The sequence below is a fragment of the Mirounga leonina genome, unplaced genomic scaffold, assembly GCF_011800145.1.
Source record: "Mirounga leonina isolate KUSES-001 unplaced genomic scaffold, KU_Mleo_1.0 Mir_151, whole genome shotgun sequence".
NCBI classification, from domain to species: domain Eukaryota; kingdom Metazoa; phylum Chordata; class Mammalia; order Carnivora; family Phocidae; genus Mirounga; species Mirounga leonina.
Window position 1 is genome coordinate 73116498 of NW_023270377.1, and position 20737 is coordinate 73137234.

A 20737-nucleotide genomic window follows, 5' to 3' on the forward strand; every position below is an offset into this window, starting at 1 on the left:
CCTGGCCCACGCCAGCGTTCCCTTCCGCCAGGGGCTTTTGTTGCACCCTCCCCCATATGTGAGCCGCCGGGCGGCAGCGGTGGCCCGGGGTTTAGGGGAAGGCGAGGTGAGATGTCGCGGTGCTGCGGGCTGCGCGGACCTGAGTGGAGAGGTCACACCTCTTTCGGAAAAAAAAAAAAGAAAGAAAGAAAGAAAAAGAAAGAAAGAAAAAAAAACCAAGCTGGCGACCAAGGTGAACCCAGAACGGTTCCCACCTTAAAATCGGCCCTGCTCGTGACGTCAGGTCGGAAATATACCAAAGCGAGAGCCGGCCAGGAGTCCGGGGAGCGCGGCGGCGCGGCGATTGGGCGGCGGGCCGCTGACGCGCGCTGACGCGCGGAGACTTTAGGTGCATGTTGGCAGCGGCAGCGCGAGCCACATAAACAAAGGCACATTGGCGGCCAGGGCCAGTCCGCCCGGCGGCTCGCGCTAGGCTCCGCGGTCCTGCTCTCTTGCCCAGCCGGCCGCCTTCTCCTGCTCCCTCCCGGCTCCTGGCGACTAGGTTACCTTCGCCCCTCTCGCCCACCCCTCCCAGACCCTGCTACCAGGACTCCCGGAGGGAGCTACACTTCGGCGGAGTTGAATGAATGAAGAGAGACGCGGAGAACTCCTAAGTGAGTAGGTACAGCCCGTGCAGCTCGAGTTCCTTTATCCTTCTTTCTTCTTTTGCACGTCTCTTCTTTCCACATGGGTGGTACGGGTTTTCTCGAAGTGGGCGCCAGAGGGTCGGAGCGCGAGTGGGGCCGGAGGATGGGGAATAAGTGCGCGCGGCTACGGCGGTCATTTGTCCGAACTCCAGCTTTGGCACTAGGGGGGAGTTGGCTCCCAGGAGGCTTCTAGGCTCCTCATTGGTGGACGTGGATGGGAGACTTGCATAGTTTGGGGAGCTGTGGACTTGCCCGGGGATATGTGCCCAAAGTTTGCTCTTAGAGTGGAATTGATTGTGACCATCGGACAAGGAGACTCCCAAGTCCTGTATATACGAGGGGCCTGGACGCTACCCACAAAGTGACAGGGAGAAAGTTCTCCAGTTTATGTGTTGCTTGGGAACTGTGTCACCGCGGCTGGCTGGCGTGCCAGTGTTTCCTGAGTATTATTGAACGAGGGGTGGTGTTGGTGTTCGTAGAGTGTCCTATTACTAAGTTGCCTGAAATTTCTGCTTTTGACACATGCCGTGCTTGTGTATGTGAATACGTCAGAGAGAGAGAGACAGACAGCGGAGAAACAGAGAAGAAAGAGTACAGTTATGAAGCTGCGAAGTTACCAGGAGGTTAATATCCAGCACAGGCATATAGCTCTCAAAGGCTGTGTGTGTCATGGGTCTCCTTTCTTTTTACTTTTTCTGATTAACCTTCCTCCCCAGGAAGCAAGGTAATGGGGGAGGGGGGAGGAGAATAGAAGGAGAGGATGTTTGGCTTTTTTCATTAGTAATAAGATTGTCTATGCTCTAGAATGTCTTCCAAGTGGCAACATCTGAAAATTACTAGGATACAAGATTGCCTTGTTCCACCGGCAGGTAGGCAGATTGTGGAAGGCTGTATAGGCAAGGTGTTCGGCTTCCTATGTTGGGAAGCGCTTCTAACCTTGGTGCCAATACCAGATAAGCAGTGTTTCCCTCCCTCTGCAATTGACCTAAGATGCTCCTGGAAAAAATAGGGTCTCCCCTTCCCACCCCTTGGCCATTAAAGATGTTGAAAAACAAGTTTCCTGGAGAAGTGAATGGCAATTCACCTGTATCCTCAGTCCCAGTGTTCTGTCAAAAACACTTAGGAAATCCAGATGCTTCCATGCAGATTGCCTTCAGGGCTGCCCAGGCCTTGAGGGCATTCTGTAATGCATAGGGATGGAGGGAGAGATTATTTTCTCATATTATATTTATGACTTCTACTTCCTTTACCCCCTCCCAAAAGAAAAGCTAGTTTCACCACAGAAAAATTTAGGAGAAATCCAATGCTGTATTTTATTAAGCTCTAGTTTCTTCTTATTTGGGTCTGAATGAAACTAAAATGGAAATGACACTACCCTCCCATCCCCACTTCCACTCCCACCTCCACCCCACCCCCACATTTTAGGGTCCAATTTATTACATCACAAGTATTAAGTAAGTACATGAAGTACCTTTTCTCCTTCAGAACCCTCTCTCTGCAAGGATTTACACAGTGCAATGGGTGGCATTTTGTGTTGTTTACAATCATCTCTTCTACACATTCATTTTAACTGCTAAGTTTGGTAAAGGCAACACAATGAAACAATCAAGGAGGGCATAGAAGGGCTTGCCTGGTGACCCTACAGATGGCCAGCTGAATCTGTCGGGAAAGTCACCCTGAAGCTTCCTGTGTCTGTATTTCAGGGAGGAGATCCGACAGGCTGGACTCCCCATTGCTTTTCTAAAAATCTTGGAAACTTTGTCCTTCGTTGAATTACGACACTGTCCACCTTTAATTTCCTCGAAAACGCCTGTAATTCGGCTGAAGGTTAGTGCAACTTCATTTCTTTCTTTCCTTCCTCCGAGTTCCCTGAACATCAAGAAACAGGGCAATACGATCTTCCTCAGCAAACTCTGTAACTTAATATTTTCCCGGCCCATCATCATCAGGAACAACATTCTCATTGTGCAATTCAACCTCATTTCTAGAATAAGCTTGCTGAACCCTAGCTTCAGAGAAAAGGCTCATATTAGCGGGACTGTTTTTGTGAGGGGGTGAAGAGGGAGGCGTTTGAAATATACGGGAATAGAGACCCTCAAAAGCTTTCTAGCTCTGGGTCTTCCTTGGACCAGCCTTTCCATGCCCTGCACTGTTTTGCCCCACAGCATTCGCGCTCTCCGCCCTTCCTCTCGCGTCCCTACATGCTCTCTGACCGCCGCGGGCTGCCGGTGTAGCTCCAGGTGTACCCGAGCCTGGGAGAAAGTGTTCAGTTGACCAGGCTGAGTGTATATTACCCTGTTTCATTTCCAGCCATGCCTTGTGTTCAGGCGCAGTATGGGTCCTCGCCTCAAGGAGCCAGCCCCGCTTCTCAGAGCTACAGTTACCACTCTTCGGGAGAATACAGCTCCGATTTCTTAACTCCAGAGTTTGTCAAGTTTAGCATGGACCTCACCAACACTGAAATCACTGCCACCACTTCTCTCCCCAGCTTCAGTACCTTTATGGACAACTACAGCACAGGCTACGACGTCAAGCCACCTTGCTTGTACCAAATGCCCCTCTCCGGACAGCAGTCCTCCATTAAGGTAGAAGACATTCAGATGCACAACTACCAGCAACACAGCCACCTGCCCCCCCAGTCCGAGGAGATGATGCCGCACTCCGGGTCGGTTTACTACAAGCCCTCCTCGCCCCCGACGCCCACCACCCCGGGCTTCCAAGTGCAGCACAGCCCCATGTGGGACGACCCAGGCTCTCTCCACAACTTCCATCAGAACTACGTGGCCACCACGCACATGATCGAGCAGAGGAAAACGCCCGTCTCCCGCCTCTCCCTCTTCTCATTTAAGCAATCGCCTCCCGGCACCCCTGTGTCTAGCTGCCAGATGCGCTTCGACGGGCCCCTGCACGTCCCCATGAACCCGGAGCAGGCGGGCAGCCACCACGTGGTGGACGGGCAGACCTTCGCTGTGCCCAACCCCATCCGAAAGCCCGCGTCCATGGGCTTCCCAGGCCTGCAGATCGGCCACGCGTCGCAGCTGCTGGACACGCAGGTGCCCTCGCCGCCGTCGCGGGGCTCCCCCTCCAACGAGGGGCTGTGCGCCGTGTGCGGCGACAACGCGGCCTGCCAACACTATGGCGTGCGCACCTGTGAGGGCTGCAAAGGTTTCTTTAAGGTGAGCGAGGACGGGGGCGGAGAAGACAGGTAGGGGCCCCCTAGTGCCGGGAGCCTCGGAGTGCGCGCTCGGCGGTGGTGCAGACAGCCCAGTCCTAGTTCGTGCAACTCCCGGGGTCCGCGGAGGCTGCCCTGCAGCCGCCCACGGCCTATGGCCGAGGCCTCTGGGTGCTTGAGAAAGGGAAGTAGCTAGACCGGGAGACCTGGGGTCGCATCCCACCCCCCCCCCCCCCCCCCCGCACGCAGCTGACCCCGGCAGGCCCCAGCCCGAAGTTGCAGAAGCCTGAGTTGGAAGAGGGTCATTTGCATGTGCTAGGAGCTGTCTTCTCTGTTCAGATTGAAATTGGTTAGGACAGAGAACCGTGTCTGAGCTAACCAAGTGGAACAGAATTCCCTGTGGTCAAATTAAGTGATCTCTTTATTTCGCCATCCTGATTGAATAATCTTATCATTTTAAATAGAGAAGGTCTCCAAGGAATGTAAATAATATGAATGCCCACGGATTTGTATTTACTGAGCGTCTCCTTCTCCTTCTCTTGGCATATAAAACACAGCAAGGAGCGGCAAGGTTAGCTCAAATGTTAACGCTATCAATTTTCTCCTGTTAAATGCCCTGGGGGAGGAAAACGAAAAGAAAGAGAAAGAAAAGGAAAAGGAAAAAAAATTAAAAGGAGTTGTGTGTATGTGTTTGTTTGTGGGGAGGAGTGTAGATCCCAGCCATTCAGAAATTGTTCCTGGATTCCCTCGGTCGCTGGATTTTCAAAAGAAAAAAAAAAGAAAATCGGTCTATATTGTCTTCTTTTGCAGCGCACGGTACAAAAAAACGCAAAATACGTGTGTTTAGCAAATAAAAACTGCCCAGTGGACAAGCGGCGCCGGAATCGCTGTCAGTACTGCCGATTTCAGAAGTGCCTGGCTGTTGGGATGGTCAAAGAAGGTAGGTCGGGACAAGCAGCCCACTCCCCCGTCTGCGCCCGCGGGAAACTGCCGCTCCTATTCCAGTCCTATTTTCCACTTCCCAGCGCTGGGGGGTTGTTGGGGGGGTGTCTCCGGGTTCCCCCTCATCCGCGTCGGGCCTCGCTGACCCCGCAGCTGCCTGCTTGCCCATCCTGCCCTGGAGAAAGCAGCCAGGCCCTTCTCGCCCATTTGGAAGAAGACATAAAACAACCCCACATTTTTTTTTTTTTTTTTTTTTTAATGCTTCACGTCAGTGAAGGCTTTACAAGCGGTGGGACCCTGCGCAGCCCTGCTGGGCGCCCCGTGGCTGTGGCCTTCCCCCGGGAGGGGCCGAGGCGGCAGCTGGGTCCCGCTAGGGGGAGCGACGCTAACCCATTTATTCCTTTGCAGTGGTTCGCACGGACAGTTTAAAAGGCCGGAGAGGTCGTTTGCCCTCGAAACCGAAGAGCCCACAGGAGCCCTCTCCCCCCTCGCCCCCGGTGAGTCTGATCAGTGCCCTCGTCAGGGCCCATGTCGACTCCAACCCGGCTATGACCAGCCTGGACTATTCCAGGGTAAGAAGCTGGCGGGGGTAGCATGTGGACAAACCGACAGATGGGCAGGACCCCTTCCCACACCCATCACTAAGCCCCAGACTCAAGCAAGGCTGTGGCTTTGCAGCCCTAAGCAGAGCCACAGGAGACAGGCGACAGACAAACCATGTTGCTGGGAGTGTAGACACGAAGACAGACAGAGAAGAGAGGACAGACCACAGTGATCACATCTCTGGGAGCCCTCCTTTTCACTGCCATCGTACACACATATACTCACACACTAATGCCTCTAATGCCCAAACCAGAGGATGTGCAAAATGCCCCCCACTTGGATTTTATCCCCAATCTTCCATAGAGATGCTTTAATCCTCATCCTCTGTGGCACCCTCCGGGTAGGGGATGCCTGCTTGGGGGTTGGGGAAGGGAAGGAGAAAGGTATAAGGAGTGGCAATGGGGTGGGGAATCAAGTGGTCAGATTCCTTTTTTACCCCAGCCGTGAGAAATGTGTGGGCTTTAATTGGAGGAAGTATGTCGGGCAAACCTAGAAGCCACTGCAATTTTATTAAGATTTGCAAAGGGCGTCTCTGCTCGAGACCCACTCTGGGACTGGCATGAATACTAACGTGTCAATTGTTTTGTGGAGATAAGAGTGAACATTTCCCAGGGCTGGATGGCACTGTATTTAGTCCGTATGGAAATGGTAATTTACATATTTAAAGCAGCGACCTCATAGCACCATCCCTAATTGAATTAATTGCCCCGGAACATCTAATTTCCTTACTGGTCAGAGAGAGGTTTAATTGTTATAAAAACCTGGCTCCCCTACTAGAAGCGGGGTTAGCAATTTCACGGGTTATATATTTTAGAGAACCTCATTAAGTGCTTTTTAAAATGAAATTCCAGTTCCAGGCGAACCCTGACTATCAGATGGGTGGAGATGACACTCAGCATATCCAGCAGTTCTATGATCTCCTGACTGGCTCCATGGAGATCATCAGGGGCTGGGCTGAGAAGATCCCGGGCTTCGCTGACCTGCCCAAAGCCGACCAAGACCTGCTTTTTGAATCAGCTTTCTTAGAACTGTTCGTGCTTCGATTAGCGTACAGGTAATGGAGGAGGCAACCCAGGGAGGCTGGGAAAGGAGGAGGAGAGGAATAAAGAAGAGAAAGAAAGAGGAAAAGGGGAATCAAAGGGGGAAAGAGAAAAGGACAGAAGAGGAAAATGAAAGAGGGGTAGAAGAAGGAAAAGATAGTAGACAAAAGGAAGAGAAGGGAAGGAGTGAGACCAGAAGCCTTGGATGAATGGAATGGAAGTGGGATAGGGGGCGTTCTTGATTGTTATGAAATTAAACCCTTTCAAGGTCTACTGGTCTACATTTTATTAACTCTTCCGTAATTAGGTACCTCTAAATCCCTCATTTATTGCTCTTCAAGTAATTAGTTGTTTAGCTTTTCTCTCTCTCTTTTTCTCCCCTCTCTCTCTTTGGTATTAATTGCAGGTCCAACCCAGTGGAGGGTAAACTCATCTTTTGCAATGGGGTGGTCTTGCACAGGTTGCAATGCGTTCGTGGCTTTGGGGAATGGATTGACTCCATTGTTGAATTCTCCTCCAACTTGCAGAATATGAACATCGACATTTCTGCCTTCTCCTGCATTGCTGCCCTGGCTATGGTCACAGGTCAGTACTTCAAGTGCAGGGCACGTCTCCAAAACTGCCCACCAGGATTTGTCCCGGTTTTCCCTTGCCACTGATCCTCCCTGCTTCTGCCAGCTAGCTAACTGCTTTGTGTGTTCCTCTTTTGTTTCTGATTGTGTTTTCTGCAGAGAGACACGGGCTCAAGGAACCCAAGAGAGTGGAAGAACTGCAAAACAAGATTGTAAATTGTCTCAAAGACCATGTGACTTTCAATAATGGGGGGTTGAACCGCCCCAACTATTTGTCCAAACTGTTGGGGAAGCTCCCAGAACTCCGTACTCTTTGCACACAGGGGCTCCAGCGCATTTTCTACCTGAAACTAGAAGACTTGGTACCACCGCCAGCAATAATTGACAAACTTTTCCTGGACACTTTACCTTTCTAAGACCTCCTCCCATGCACTTCAAAGGAACTGGAAAGAAACCTAAAACTATCCAGAGGGGGCAAGTCACAAGGCAGAGATATCCCCATGAGCTGCCTCAGCTCTAGCTGGCCCCCACCCCCTCCATAAAATCCCAGTCCCTTGATCCTTAAAGAAAAAAACAAAAACAAAACAAAACAACAAAAACTGTTGCTATTTCCTAACCTGCAGGCAGAACCTGAAAGGGCATTTTGGCTCCGGGGCATCCTGGATTTAGAACACGGACTACACACAGTACAGTGGTATAAACTTTTTATTATCAGTTTAAAAATCAGTTTATTGTTCAGAAGAAAGATTCCTAATGTATGATGGGAGATGTTTGACCATGTTTGGTTGTTGCAGTTAAGACAAATGTAATACACACACACACACAACACAGAGTCACTCACACATTGTAAGGGGACCCACAAGTATTGCCCTTTAAAAGACTTCAAAGTTTTCTGCTGTAAAGAAAGCTGTAATATATAGTAAAACTAAATGTTGCGTGGGTGGCATGAGTTGAAGAAGGGAAAGGCTTGTAAATTTACCCAATGCAGTTTGGCTTTTTAAATTATTTTGTGCCTATTTATGAATACATATTACAAATTCTAAAAGATAAGTGTGTTTGCAAAAAAAAGAAAAAAAGAAAAAAAGAACTACACAAAAAAGGGACAAGCATGTTGATTCTAGGTTGAAAATGCTATAGGCACTTGCTATTTCAGTAATGTCTATATTATATAAATAGTATTTCAGACACTATGTAGTCTGTTAGATTTTATAAAGATTGGTAGTTATCTGAGCTTAAACATTTTCTCAATTGTAAAATAGGTGGGCACAAGTATTACACATCAGAAAATCCTGACAAAAGGGACACATAGTGTTTGTAACACCGTCCAACATTCCTTGTTTGTAAGTGTTGTATGTACCGTTGATGTTGATAAAAGAAAGTTTATATCTTGATTATTTTGTTGTCTAAAGCTAAACAAAACTTGCATGCAGCAGCTTTTGACTGTTTCCAGAGTGCTTATAATATACATAACTCCCTGGAAATTACTGAGCACTTTGAATTTTTTTTGTTTTTTTTTTAAATGTCTAAAATTGTCAGTTAATATATTATTTTATGTTTGAGTAAGAATTTTAATATTGCCATATTCTGTAGTATTTTTCTTTGTATATTTCCAGTATGGCACATGATATGAGTCACTGCCTTTTTTTCTATGGTGTATGACAGTTAGAGACGCTGATTTTTTTTTCTGATAAATTCTTTCTTTGAGAAAGACAATTTTAATGTTTACAACAATAAACTATGTAAATGAACAGAATTTTGTCTTCTTTCTGGGTCAGGAAGAAATGATGACTAAACAGCAATATATAATAATAGAATTGGAGATTGATTTAGGATAGGTCACTTATTCAACATTTGAGTTTCAAACTGACAGCCTAGATCTATTCTAGCAAAAAAACCTGGGGAATTGAACTAATTATCCAGAAAATTCAGTACAATATTTTTCCTCAACCAGAATTTTTGAGTGTGTCAACCTGCATTTATCAGAATCAACTGAGGATATCTTAACTCTTTTGTTAATTTTGCTAGTAAGTGCAGCTTTCAGAAGAGAAGTTTAGGAGACCAGGTAGCTTTTGAAGTTCTGCAAGGTCTGAAGTCCTCTCAAGTTTTTGTCTTGCAGAATGTTGAGGGAGTATCTTTTTAAGACTCAGGAAGTTAATATGGATTTGAAGTGTGTTGTACATTATCTCTGATTTTTCCAATTCCTCTACTGATTACCATTGTAAAGGGTCTTGGAAGAAGGGCCAAGCAAGGGCCTTGGGTCAGTGGTCTTAGCATACAGCAGAACTCAGGAGAGGTGTTTCTTACAACTTTTTGTTGTCCTCCTTCAGTGGATAGCGATGATGTACACTTTGCACTTTTAGCATAATATCTCCTTCTTTAAAGTTTTCCAGATAAATTATAAAATAGCCATTTGTCAGAAGCTGAGTCTGGTGCAAGTAATCTATACCACAGCCTCCAGGATTCCACCCAGCACCAACTTTTAGCAAAGAAAGCCACTAACGCTGTAGACACCCTCTTAAGGTCTGAGCTTCCTTCTGCTCAACATCCTGGTCCTTGGGCAGTGGAGGTTCTGCCTGATTTGCTTCAGGCTCACGGTGAATTCTTATCACAAGATGGGGACCATCTTCTTCGCTGACCCTAATGAATTACAGATGGCTTCTGGGGCACTGAAATTCAGAGAGTGTTACTGTTTTTAAAACGCAGTTAGAAATTGCCAGTAAATTGCCGCAAGAGTTCTTAGGTGGTTTTACTTTGCTTCCCTCCCCCGCTCCCTTTTTTAAAGACAGGTTTTGTGTGTGGGAGAAAGAGAAGGCAGGTTTGGTGATAATTTAAGGTTATTTTAACCAGATACGTTTCTCTGCAGGTAGCTCTGAGGGGCAAAAGTAGGTGGTCACAAAAAGGATTAAATAATAAGCGAAATATCCAATTTCCTGACTTTTTTGAAAAGATGGGGCTTGCCATTTCCTTTTATTTTCACAACTTCTGTCCAACCAAAGCCTCACACTAATAAGCAGAGAGAAAGAGAAATCTCTTTAGAAATGCTGGGAGTCTGCAGAGCCGTCAGGGCTCGTCTCCCAGGTGCCTCCAGCCCTGAGACAATTACATTCCGAGTCGGAATCCCCGAGAGTTGAACCCAGAAACGAACTCTTTTGAGGGTTCTCCCTTAAGGAAGCGGCTGCGCACCACCCGAGGCCAATGAGGTGTTAGGCAGTGTGCCTCCGGAGAATTGGGGTGAAAGGAGGGAGGGAGGACTCTTCCAAGTCCGCCTGTAGATTGCACCGGCTCCTCGTACATTCAGCTGTAATTTCTAAATTGCAAAGTGGCCAGTGCTTTTACTGCTTCACAGTTATCGAGTCAATTTCCAACTGCCGGCTGCGCACCGGGTTGTACGAGGAAAGAACCTTGCAAGCATCTCTCCTGCATCTTCCGAGATCCGCGCAGTTGAGGACTTAGCCTGCCCTAGTCTTTCTATGAGTAAAGCCCACGAAAAGCAACAGACAACTCCGCATTGCAAAATCCAGACGTTGTATGGGACTTCCTCAGAAAGAGATTAAAACTTTATAATGAAGGCTTCAGATCACTCTCATCTTCCCACGTCCTCTTAAGTTATCGTGTATCGTTCCAGCTATGGAAAATACATAATCATTGTTCTGAGGATATGACCATCCACTTCTCAGGTCTGAAAGGTCTAATTTTAAGTCTAGACTCACTTTGAGTGGATGCTTAGAACGCCCTGACTTTATGGAGAGATGCCCTTAATTCAAAGCACCGGTGAGCAGAGTTACTGCCTGCTACTTGGTGGGTTAGGCTTCTCCGCCGTCCAGAGGACCTCCGCGGTCTCTCTAGGTGCTCAGGGGACCCTTGCTTTGATCTTTCGCTGGGAAGTGGGGTGGGGGGGGGGGAAGAGAGACAGAGAGAGAGGGAGAGAGACACAGAGACAGAGTGAAGTGAGAGGAGAGGGAAGTTTGCATTTCTGGTTCTAACAAGAGAGACGCCTGACCCAGGACGGGGATAGCACACTGCAGCAATAGCAGCACCCAATGACCTCATCATGTGTATTTCCTTTTGGTGCATGACTCCGTCCCTAGAGAGTTTGGGTGCCCCCTCCACTAAAAATATCAATCACAGGTCTTAAGGGACACTAGTTCTCAGCGTGCAAGGGGCCCGACGAGGAGAAACATATTCTTGCCAACTTAAGAATGTCACTTGAAGGTTCAATTTCACTTTGCCTTGAGACTCTCTTGGCTTTGTCGATGTCAGTGCGCCTACACGAATATCCAATTATCTAATTATATTTTAAGCCTAGGCGTCGGCAGTGAAGACTTCCAAGATATGAACAGGTCTGTGAGGAAAAAGTTGTATTTGATGGTAATATTTTGATACAGAGTTTTCCAGGACAGGATACATTTCCATCCCGACAGGCCGCACACAGGGTAGCAACACCAGAGCACTTCTGGGCGTCGCGCGTGTTGCGCATCTTCGCGCCGCAAGCTCCGCGCCGACTCCGCACACACGTCCGTTTCCTTTTTTATCCGCGGCGCGGCAGCCCGGAGGTGGCAGCGGAGAGTGAGGGCTGGGGGTCTTCCCGGCCGGCCTCGCCTCTCTCGGGGAGACAGGCGCCCGTCTGGAGGCCGTGTGTGCCTGCAGCCACCTCAGAAATGGAGACGGGTCCTATCAGCGCGCGAGGGGGAAAAGAGGGTGTCTAGCACCGCGGATTTAAAAACTTTCTTCAGTATTATTTTGCTGTTTGAACAGAGGTCTAGGACGGAGTATCTATCTCTAAGATATCTTCTTAGCACCCCCCCCTTCCACCTGTCACCGCTATTCAGGAACAGGAACTGTCGCTTCGAGGGCGCGCCCTGGAATTTCTCAGCAATCCAATTCCTGTGCACCCCGTGAGTCAGGACCTGACTCAATTTTGGAGTCCCACAGAGGAGAGATGGGGTTGAGGGGGCGTCCCAGCCAACTCCCAGCCAACCGTTCCTTCCCAGAGGTCTCAGCAACTACTAAAAAGGGCGCGCCCGGTGCAACAGTCTTTGGCAGAGGTTCTGCTTAGATCCGTGCATGTGACAGAACTCGAACCGGAGCGATCACGATTCGTATAGCTGTATTGGGGCGGGGGGCGTTCAGTCGATATTGGCTGACTTTACTGGGAAAGAGAGATATGAATTCCAAACAAGGTCATCATTTTTTAGTAATTCGATTTTAATAATAAACACAGAAATCCGCCTTTCATTTTTACTTTTAGATTTTACTAGAAATCCCTACTTGGATATCACACGTAACCATTTAGGACGGTGAGGTTATTATTTAACGTCATTTTCCCTTAGTGTATTTCCTGAGCACGACTGGAAACGACCGCTTGGGCCCGCAAGGACTTTTCTCCCACTTTAATCTTGCGTTTCCTTAAGGGCAAGTCCCTCTTCTGTCGGAGGGCGCCTCCTGGAGCGGTGGGTGAGCAGGAGCGCTGGGGCGCAGGGCCCCACCCCACCCCGGGGAAGTAAGGAGGAGAGCCGCACCCCTGTTCCCAGCCGCGACATGCGCTCCCGGCCCAACCGACGGCGGCGGGAGGACTCCGGAGAGCGAGGCCCCAGCAGCTCACTCCCCTCCCCTCGCTTTCTCACTAGGCCCCCGTGCAGCGTGGTCTGATTTCGAGGCCCCAGGATTACTGAAGAGGACGTGCCTGCGCGCGGTCCGGCCGAGGGTGAATGTGGAGACGCAAGCGCTCCCTCTGCCCACTGCGTTTTGGAGACTTAAGAGTTTGACTCCGCAGGTTGCGTCAAAGACTTTGCCGAGGGAGCCTGGGAACAATTAGGACACACTCGCCTAGGTTAACTCTCTGTTTCCTCCTTTTCCTGCTCTGCCCTCCCCAGCTGCTTCTTGCTTTTTTTCCCCAGCTGTTCCCTGTCGGGTCCCCCAGAGCCGGAGGCCGCAACAGGTTCCCGACGCCGCTTGGACAGGTTCGGTGCGTCAGGGCGCGAGCACGTGCGGCCGAGCGCGCCCCCGACTCCTCTGGCACCCACCCATCAGTGGTCAGCCTTGGGTCTCCGGGGCATTCTTCCACATTACGTGGGGGGGAACCATTTTTTTTCCAGTTGTGGGGGAGCACAAAAGGGTGGGGCAGAGGCGCCAGGGCGCATCCACACCGCGGGAAGAGCCGAGAGAGGGGCCCACGCATCTGTGCCACACGCGTGCCCCGCACGTGTGCTCTCAACTCCCAAGCTCCGAGGAGAGAAGGCGCGCATCCTGGCCGCGCTTTCCGATCTCGCACCGCGAGTTCTGAGCCCTAGGCCCGGGAGCCGGAGGAAGCGACTCGTCAGGTGGCCACAAGAGTGCTGCGCGCTCTCGGAAGGGCAGTGGGGCAGCCAGTGCGCCTCTCTGCCTGCCGCCGGGAGCGCTCCTTCCTCCCTTGAAGACACCGACTGCCGGTGGCTGGCTGCCCTCTTAGCTTAGCCGAGTTCTGTTTGGCGTGCTCAGCGGGACTGGACAGAGCTCCGGCTGGGGACCGGGATCCTTGGAGAGACTCCCTTCTATGCTTTCCTCCGCGTTTCTTCTTCCCCTAGTTAATCCTCTCACTCCTATTTCTTTATATTTCTATCGAAACTTGTGTTTAGAGAAACTAGGATTTCCAGGACACGTGCCACCTGTCTTAACAGATACAGCGCCCACGTACCTGTTAGAGACTTACCCGGGCAGTAGAGGGTGGGGGAGGGCTGCTGCTCATGTGAGGACTTCAGAGGGCCGGAACTTGCTAAGATTTTCTGCCTCTGGAAGCTTGCAGGAAAGGATTGTGTTGACTATCTCAAATAGAATTGGACTTTTACAAAGGGTACGGAGGTAGAAAGAGAGAGAGGTCTCTTGATCAGTAGGTTGCAAGTAGGTCAGTGTTTTTCAAACTGAGGGTCCCAATCCACTCATGGTTTGTAAAATCAATACAATGGGTGGTGATCAAAATTTTCTTTCAAAGAAATAAAAGAGTAACAGAATAGAAATCATGAGTGCTTTGCACAGAGTAGCCAAATATGAAAGGTGTAAGTATTGTTTGCTGAAACTTTTCTTGGGCTGTAGTGTAAAATATATTTATGAGTGTGGGTCTTAGTCAAAAAGTTTGAGAGCCACTGCTGATGGACCAGATTGTGCTGGAAGCGAAGGGCAGGGGATATCTATAATGAGAGATGCTGAGAAGGGCATTTCAGCAATGCAGTGATCAGTCCCCTCTCTTCTTTTCTCTTCTTTTCTTTTTTTTTTGTCCCCCATCTCCTCACTGCCCCTCTCCTACTCCAGTGGGGTTCCACATCTCTTTATACCCTGGCCTGTTATGTGCTTGGAACCCTGCTGGGGATCATGAGTAAGGGCCAAAGGACAAGCACATAAAGCCACCCCCTTTTCCTTTCCCTCAGCAAACTAGTGCCTGAGAAGAGGATAAACAGTGAAGAAGGTCATTGGGGAAGCTCCATAGAAGGTAGGGGAGTCCATGTCACATTGCCTACTGACTACATGCCGGGGTTGTCCCATTGGTATGCTATTGCCCAACACAAGGAAAAGAGCAGAAGCTTTTGAGGGAGGTAGAGATAGGGGTGGATAAAGATAATGAACCATACTGTGAATGCTCAGCTAAGTGGGGACTGAGGAGATGGAAGAGGAGGGGGAAACTTGAGGAGTTATTTAATCAAAGTGCCAGAGTTGAAGGCAAACAGAGATGGGAAGGGGAGGACGAAGGTGCCTGAGAAATATAGGATTCTGGGCACCAATGGTAATGTGGATGAGCTTAAAGAAATATGAAGAGATAAAGGATAGCAAATAAAGAGGGTGCATAAAGGATGCTGCGGGGGTGGGTGGGTTGGTGGGGGGCAGGTCTGAGATGAAAGTTGAATGTGGAGGGCACAGTACAAGGGTTATAAGGAGAGGGTGGCTTTAGGTGTGGGAAGCCTTGGACTGTTGAGGACCACACAGAAGTTTCAAGTTTTGTCATCAGGGAATTAAAAGGAGCAAAACCATTGGCAAGGAAAGGTGCCTCTCCTGTCATTCCATTCTAGCTGAGGGGATTGGAAAGCAGGCTTGTTTCCTTAGAAGGGCTGCGATCTTCAAGCTGGGAGATATGGACTTCCTTCCAAGATTCAGGCCAATAGGAAAGGCAGAGCCAGATGTCAGATGAGGCCCCCTTCCATGGTTTCCAAGGTTCCTCCATCACAACTTTTCTACCTACCATATGCGGCAAGGCTGGAACTCATCTCATGTAATCCTCTCAGCTCCACACTGTGACGTTACCATTATTACATCCATTTTTACAAATGAGGAGATGAGGTTCAAAAGTATTGTTAAATATCCTGGCCTGTCAGTACATGGGATAGCTGGAATTTAAACTCAGAACCAGGACACGCAATTCCAACTGATTTGGTTTTGCGATAGCTGACCCAGAAGGATTGGACCTTTCTCCACAATGGCTACTGAAACTGGCTATGGGTTTCTGCTGAGGGTTGAAGAGGTTATTTTGGGTGTGTTCAGACTTCTGGAGGGGAGCACTGACATGAAATCATAATGGGGTGGTGATGATAGTATATTGCTCTTCTCTCTTACGAGAATAACCTCTTCTCTTCGCTGGGGTTATTTTGACTGCTTTTCATCGTTAGGACATGAAGGAGTTTTGAGTTGCTTGCTTTGCTGCCCAAGAAAAGAGAAGATTGGGAATTATTGCTGCATGTGTTTATGTCACTGAGAAAGTCATATTAAAGGTAGTAAAGAGAAAAAGATGTTTTTCCTCCCCAAGCTGTTTGAATTTCCTTACATTAATCATTTGATCTTTAGCCAGCTTCTAGATTTCCTATCAGGAAAGCCAAACTGCACATCAGTAAGTTCACTTTAGTCACAGCCCCGAGCAGACCACTTTGTGAAGACTGGTTGTGCATGAGCTATTTACTCTTTCTTCTCCTTCTCTATTTGTGACCTATGCGGTGTTTAACTGTTATTAACATTTTCTTAAAGCTACTCTTGTAGTCTACCAAATGATATAAGTAGATTTTACTTAGAGTGTCAAGCAGAGAGTAATATTTCTTCAGAAGACTATCTGCACCTAGCTTGGTGTGGTCAAAGGGTGGCAAAGATCATCTTATTATATTACAAAATTTATTGGAATATACACAGTTGACAAACAAAATATGGTGGATTTAGGTCAGCTCTTTGCTTATACGATAGATTTTGTTCATCTTTGATATTTAATTTAAGCCTCGCTTATCTGAGGGCCGGGAATAGGATAAGTATGTTCTGCATGTGTTATGCTTCTTGTTTTATAAAGCTTTGTTGTCTGCAGCTATCCGGAAATAATTCACAATCAGTGACTTAGGGACAAGGGAGCCTTGTGACATGTTCTGAAAGCGCCTTTCTGAAATGAAGTTCTGAAAAGTTGAATTATGGAGACCCTAACAGGGGTTTTTATTTTGGAGGAATGAAGATAGCTACATTTGTTTTCTTGATCTTTTGCTTAATTATCCTCCCTGCATACTGAATTGATACAGCTAAAACCAAGCTTCCAGAAATCCATAATGAATCCATTTGATGCTAAGAATCTGTGTTGTGTGTAATTGCCCTGCTCTCAGCAGTGCTGGTCCGAATGTGCCTGGGCCACATGGATGGAAACAACATCAAAAACATTTGACACATTAGTGACTTATTTTTAATATATCTGAGAAAAAAGTCTGCTGTTGTAAAATCTGCACTTGCAGATGTGTTAGCCCTAAATAACCTTTAAAATTGGTCGTGGTGTGGTGGGAGATGTTGGTATTCATGAGTGTTTTGACATGTTTGACATTTTATGTATGGCGTACTGCTCTGTCTGTCTTGCATTTTTCCCCCAACAGTGCATGTTTTGTTGCTAAAATGGAGCTTTTGGTGTTTACATTTGGGCTCTGTATATCTGCTTATTGGAGAAATGATTTGTTGTTATTTATGTAAATAATGTTTTAATGAATTAGGCTATTACTGCTTTCCATGCTATGGCATAAAAAGAAGGTTGTGTATAGAAGAGATAATTTGATTTTTACTTTTTAGAGAAAACATTTACTCGGTACATATGAGACACCTTACATTTGCTATAGTTCTGGATTAACAAATAAGGAAAAGCAATTCTGTGGAATGGTTATGCCCTCAGAAGCCAAGGAATTTGTGTACCAGAATCTGATGTAATGAATAGAGGTTTTGAAATCAGTCTGAGTAATATTTGGAATTGTCCTCTATTCATTTATTTTTGGAAGGGTCCCTAGTAGGGAATGGCCAATTGAGCTGAGAAATCTAGGTGGCCTCGAGAAAACACATACTTAAATACATAGGGAATCAGAGATTCAACAGCCTTCTCTGACTAAAATACAGATTTGATAGTGTGGTCATCTTCCCTCTGTACCCTCCTCTATGTTAGTTCTCCAGGTAGAACTCAGTGAGTTCAAAGTTTTAGCTAATCTTTGTTGAGGCATTTTTCAAATTTATGAGTACCATACTCCTAAAAGAACTACCCTTTGTTGTTTGAGTATTGGAAAAAGACAACCACCTTCGCGGCCCCTGTACCTTGTGTGACAGACGTGAGTGCTACACAAAGTCTGTCCTGAGGTCTGTTCAGACTTATAAGGATAGATTTGGCTGAAAGCTTTGTAATTCGGAACAAATAAGTTGCTAACTATCTTTTCCTTCTTTAAAACTGGTGTTGCTAATCATGTGGCTTCTATTTAAATGTTATTTTCTTTAAGACTGCAACTGACTCTGAGGCTTTGACATTTTTTTGTCCCAGATATTTCTCCTGTTTTTAATCTCCACCTGTTGTCACAGGCCAGGACAGCACTGTACCTGCAGGTAGAAGGACAAAGGGGCGACTTCCTCTGTCTGGGGTGTCAGAGCTGCTTTTCCTCTGGAGTGGAAGTTTTATGTGCACTTTCCTTTGTACCCTTTCCCTGGGGACTGACACATCACCTCCATGACATGCACAGCAATTGTGGCCTGGGGTTTGTAAGAATAGCCTAAGTTTACTTTCAGCTAGCAGATATATTTAATGTTGCATCTTGCAATTCAAACGGTGTCATGAGACCAACTTGCATGCACTCTTGACTTGTAGCTTCCCAGTTTCTCTTCTTGATTAACAAAGCCTAAGGACTTTTACATCCTTTGAGGATCTTCCTGAGGAAAATTTCATTCATAAAACACAAAACAACAGAAAAGTTTAACATCAAAGGTGCAGTGCTGTTATTTTTTTAAATATATGATTTTAATTTGTAGAGCAATGTGAATGATGATAGTCTGACACTAACAAGATTGTGAATCTCATTTCCTAGGTTATGAGTTAGGAAAAAATTGCAAGGCTTTTCTTGAATGTGCAGTGGTTTGTATGCTGAACATTGCTTTCATCAAAATATGAACTGTTGATTCATTCATTCCATTTCTTGTATGTACTTAACTGAAAAGCAGGAAAAAGAAAATCAAGTGCTTGTCTTTTCTTGAGTTAATTTCCCTTAACATGTATTCAAAATAAGCATTCCTATGTAGAATAATATAAAATAGTTATGGAATTTGATGATTATAGGAAAGTTGGTGTGGGTGAGAAATGCATCATTCATTAGGTTGCAAGTAGCAGTGGATGATAGAGAAAAGGCAAGGTACCATAAACAAGAAGCTGTAAATAAGCATTTTTCCTTTCTGTAACTAGAATACAAATACTTGCATTATGTAGACATATTCATAAATTTTGATGATAACTTAGTGAAACTGGACCATAAATATGAAAACTAGGCATATTATTAAATGTATATGATTTTGCAATGAACGCTTATTATTTTTAAAAGTCTATGTTCCTATGGCTTTCACTTAGGGAAATCAATCTCCCAGTACTGTGAATAGCCTAGTCATTTTTTTTTCCTCCAGCTAATAACAGTAACTTCCAAAATTGAAGACTGAACCATAGCAGTCAAACTTAACAACGCTTTGATCAAATTACAAACCTGGTGACTAAAAGGAACATGAAACCTGTGATCCAGTTTCACAAAATCTTATTTGAAATCTTATTCAGATTAACACGAGCGCTGTCACATGTGCTGAAAATGGAAAGACCGTAAATACAACGAACTGTTATCTGACAATAAGCTGACTCGTGTGGTGTGGTTTGATGGGGGTGCTGTTATAAGGTTTTCATTTAACCTTTTACTAACAAGCCTTATAATGGACAAACATTGTATTAATCACTCTCACCAAGAGTAGTGAACGGAGAACTTGGTGAGACTGGAGACATGCAGTGGCACAAAGAGAGGTCAGGCATGCACGGGGAAAATAAAGCACTTATAAGCTGAAAAAGATGAAAGCAAATATGTCCAATACATGTCTCAGCATTGCAAATTTGGAATATGGAATTTGAGTGCAAGAGAAATATTTGTAAAATGTTAATGCTTGGAGTGAAGGCTAGATAAAAAATTAGGTCACAGTATTCCATGTAAAATGAGAGCAGAAAAGCTGATATGCTTTTTAAGCTGCATGCCCAGGGACTTCTCACCATCAGAACAAGAGAGATGCTAATCCTTTTCTGCAGAGAGCATTGACAAGGCAGTGCCGGAATCCTGCATGCAGTCCTGAACTTCCCAGCACCAGAGGGATGTTGACAAATTGGACAGATTTCAGAGGACCACAACAAAAATGATTAAGGGGCTGGAGCAATTGACTTATGAGGAAAGATTAAAAGAACCAATTATGTATTGCTTACCCACACAAGACAAGCAGTAGAGGGGAGGAGAGACAAGAAAACCATGTATGATTATTTGAAGAGTGTAAATACCAAGGTAGAAGATGAATTGTTTAGATTGGTCCAAGATGGCAATAACTTTGAGGTAAGGGGAAGAAAAGAAGTAAAGAGGAATTTGGTAGATTGTCAGGAAAATCATTTGCAGTGCTGTTATTTGTAAAAGAATGGAAGCAGTTTTGAGGAATTAGTGAACTGTATTGCTCGTATTAATGCAAAAGAAAAAAGGCTGCTTTTTCGCTACAGGAAAACTTCTAGATGAGGAGGAGGAAAAGGAAGAAAAATCAGTAGTTTACTTCAATTTAGAACATGAAGAACTTTATATGCAGTTTAAATTAAATATGACACATTCAAATAAAGGTCAGAGCAAATCTTAAATGAAGCCAGCCTAAAAATAGGACCACTCCTATTTCATAGGTCCTTCTTAGCATTAGAGCTACTCTTGACCATATATCCTATAGTAGGGTAATCTTACCTTGGTCAATGTAATAAGAGGATCTTAATGTTTTCTTTTAATAAAATATTCCTCTTCATGGAATTGTTCTCATAATGGAAGTGATATTTTTGGAACTCAGTCCAGTATCAAATTGATAAAAGAACTAAGAAGTGTTCTCATTTGTATTTTATTAGTGTTTTTTTCTGGCATGCCCCTCTGAAACTTGGCTCAGCTTGGAAGGGAAAAGAACGAATGGAATGAAGTGGCCACTTGAAATTATAATAAGCATGGAAGTGAGGGAAAGGATTTTACAAAGCATCCTCCTCTAGAAGCCAAGCAAAGGAGAAAGATTTCTTCCAGTGTCAACGAGACATAGAAATGGATCTAAAAACATAAATGGCAAAGAGAAAAAAAAAAAGAAGGAAGTGAACGCAAGGCCTCTAAGAATCTCCTGCTTTCTCTGTCTTAGTGAGAGAGTGCTTTTCCTGTGCTCGAGGATGCAGCATGTGAGGTGGAGAGATGC

General features: G+C 46.1%; 1 protein-coding gene across 8 annotated transcripts; it reads left to right on the top strand.

The window, feature by feature from the left end:
- Window positions 1–226: 226 nt before the first annotated feature.
- NR4A2 (nuclear receptor subfamily 4 group A member 2) lies at window positions 227–8763 on the top strand. Of its 8 annotated transcripts, XM_035008005.1 has the most exons (9): window positions 227–653; window positions 2390–2513; window positions 2997–3862; window positions 4669–4798; window positions 5209–5372; window positions 6255–6457; window positions 6850–6866; window positions 6971–7028; window positions 7175–7539. In XM_035008005.1, exons 3-9 carry the CDS (start codon window positions 2999–3001, stop codon window positions 7260–7262), a joined length of 1524 nt encoding a protein of 507 aa, XP_034863896.1. In that variant the 5' UTR covers window positions 227–653; window positions 2390–2513; window positions 2997–2998; the 3' UTR covers window positions 7263–7539. The 8 variants fall into 8 exon arrangements, 7 of the variants coding, with proteins under 7 accessions (XP_034863896.1, XP_034863891.1, XP_034863890.1 ...); XR_004679705.1 differs by lacking the exon at window positions 6850–6866 and having other exon boundaries at window positions 7175–7208; XM_035008000.1 differs by having other exon boundaries at window positions 227–661; window positions 6850–7028; window positions 7175–8763.
- Window positions 8764–20737: the final 11974 nt, after the last annotated feature.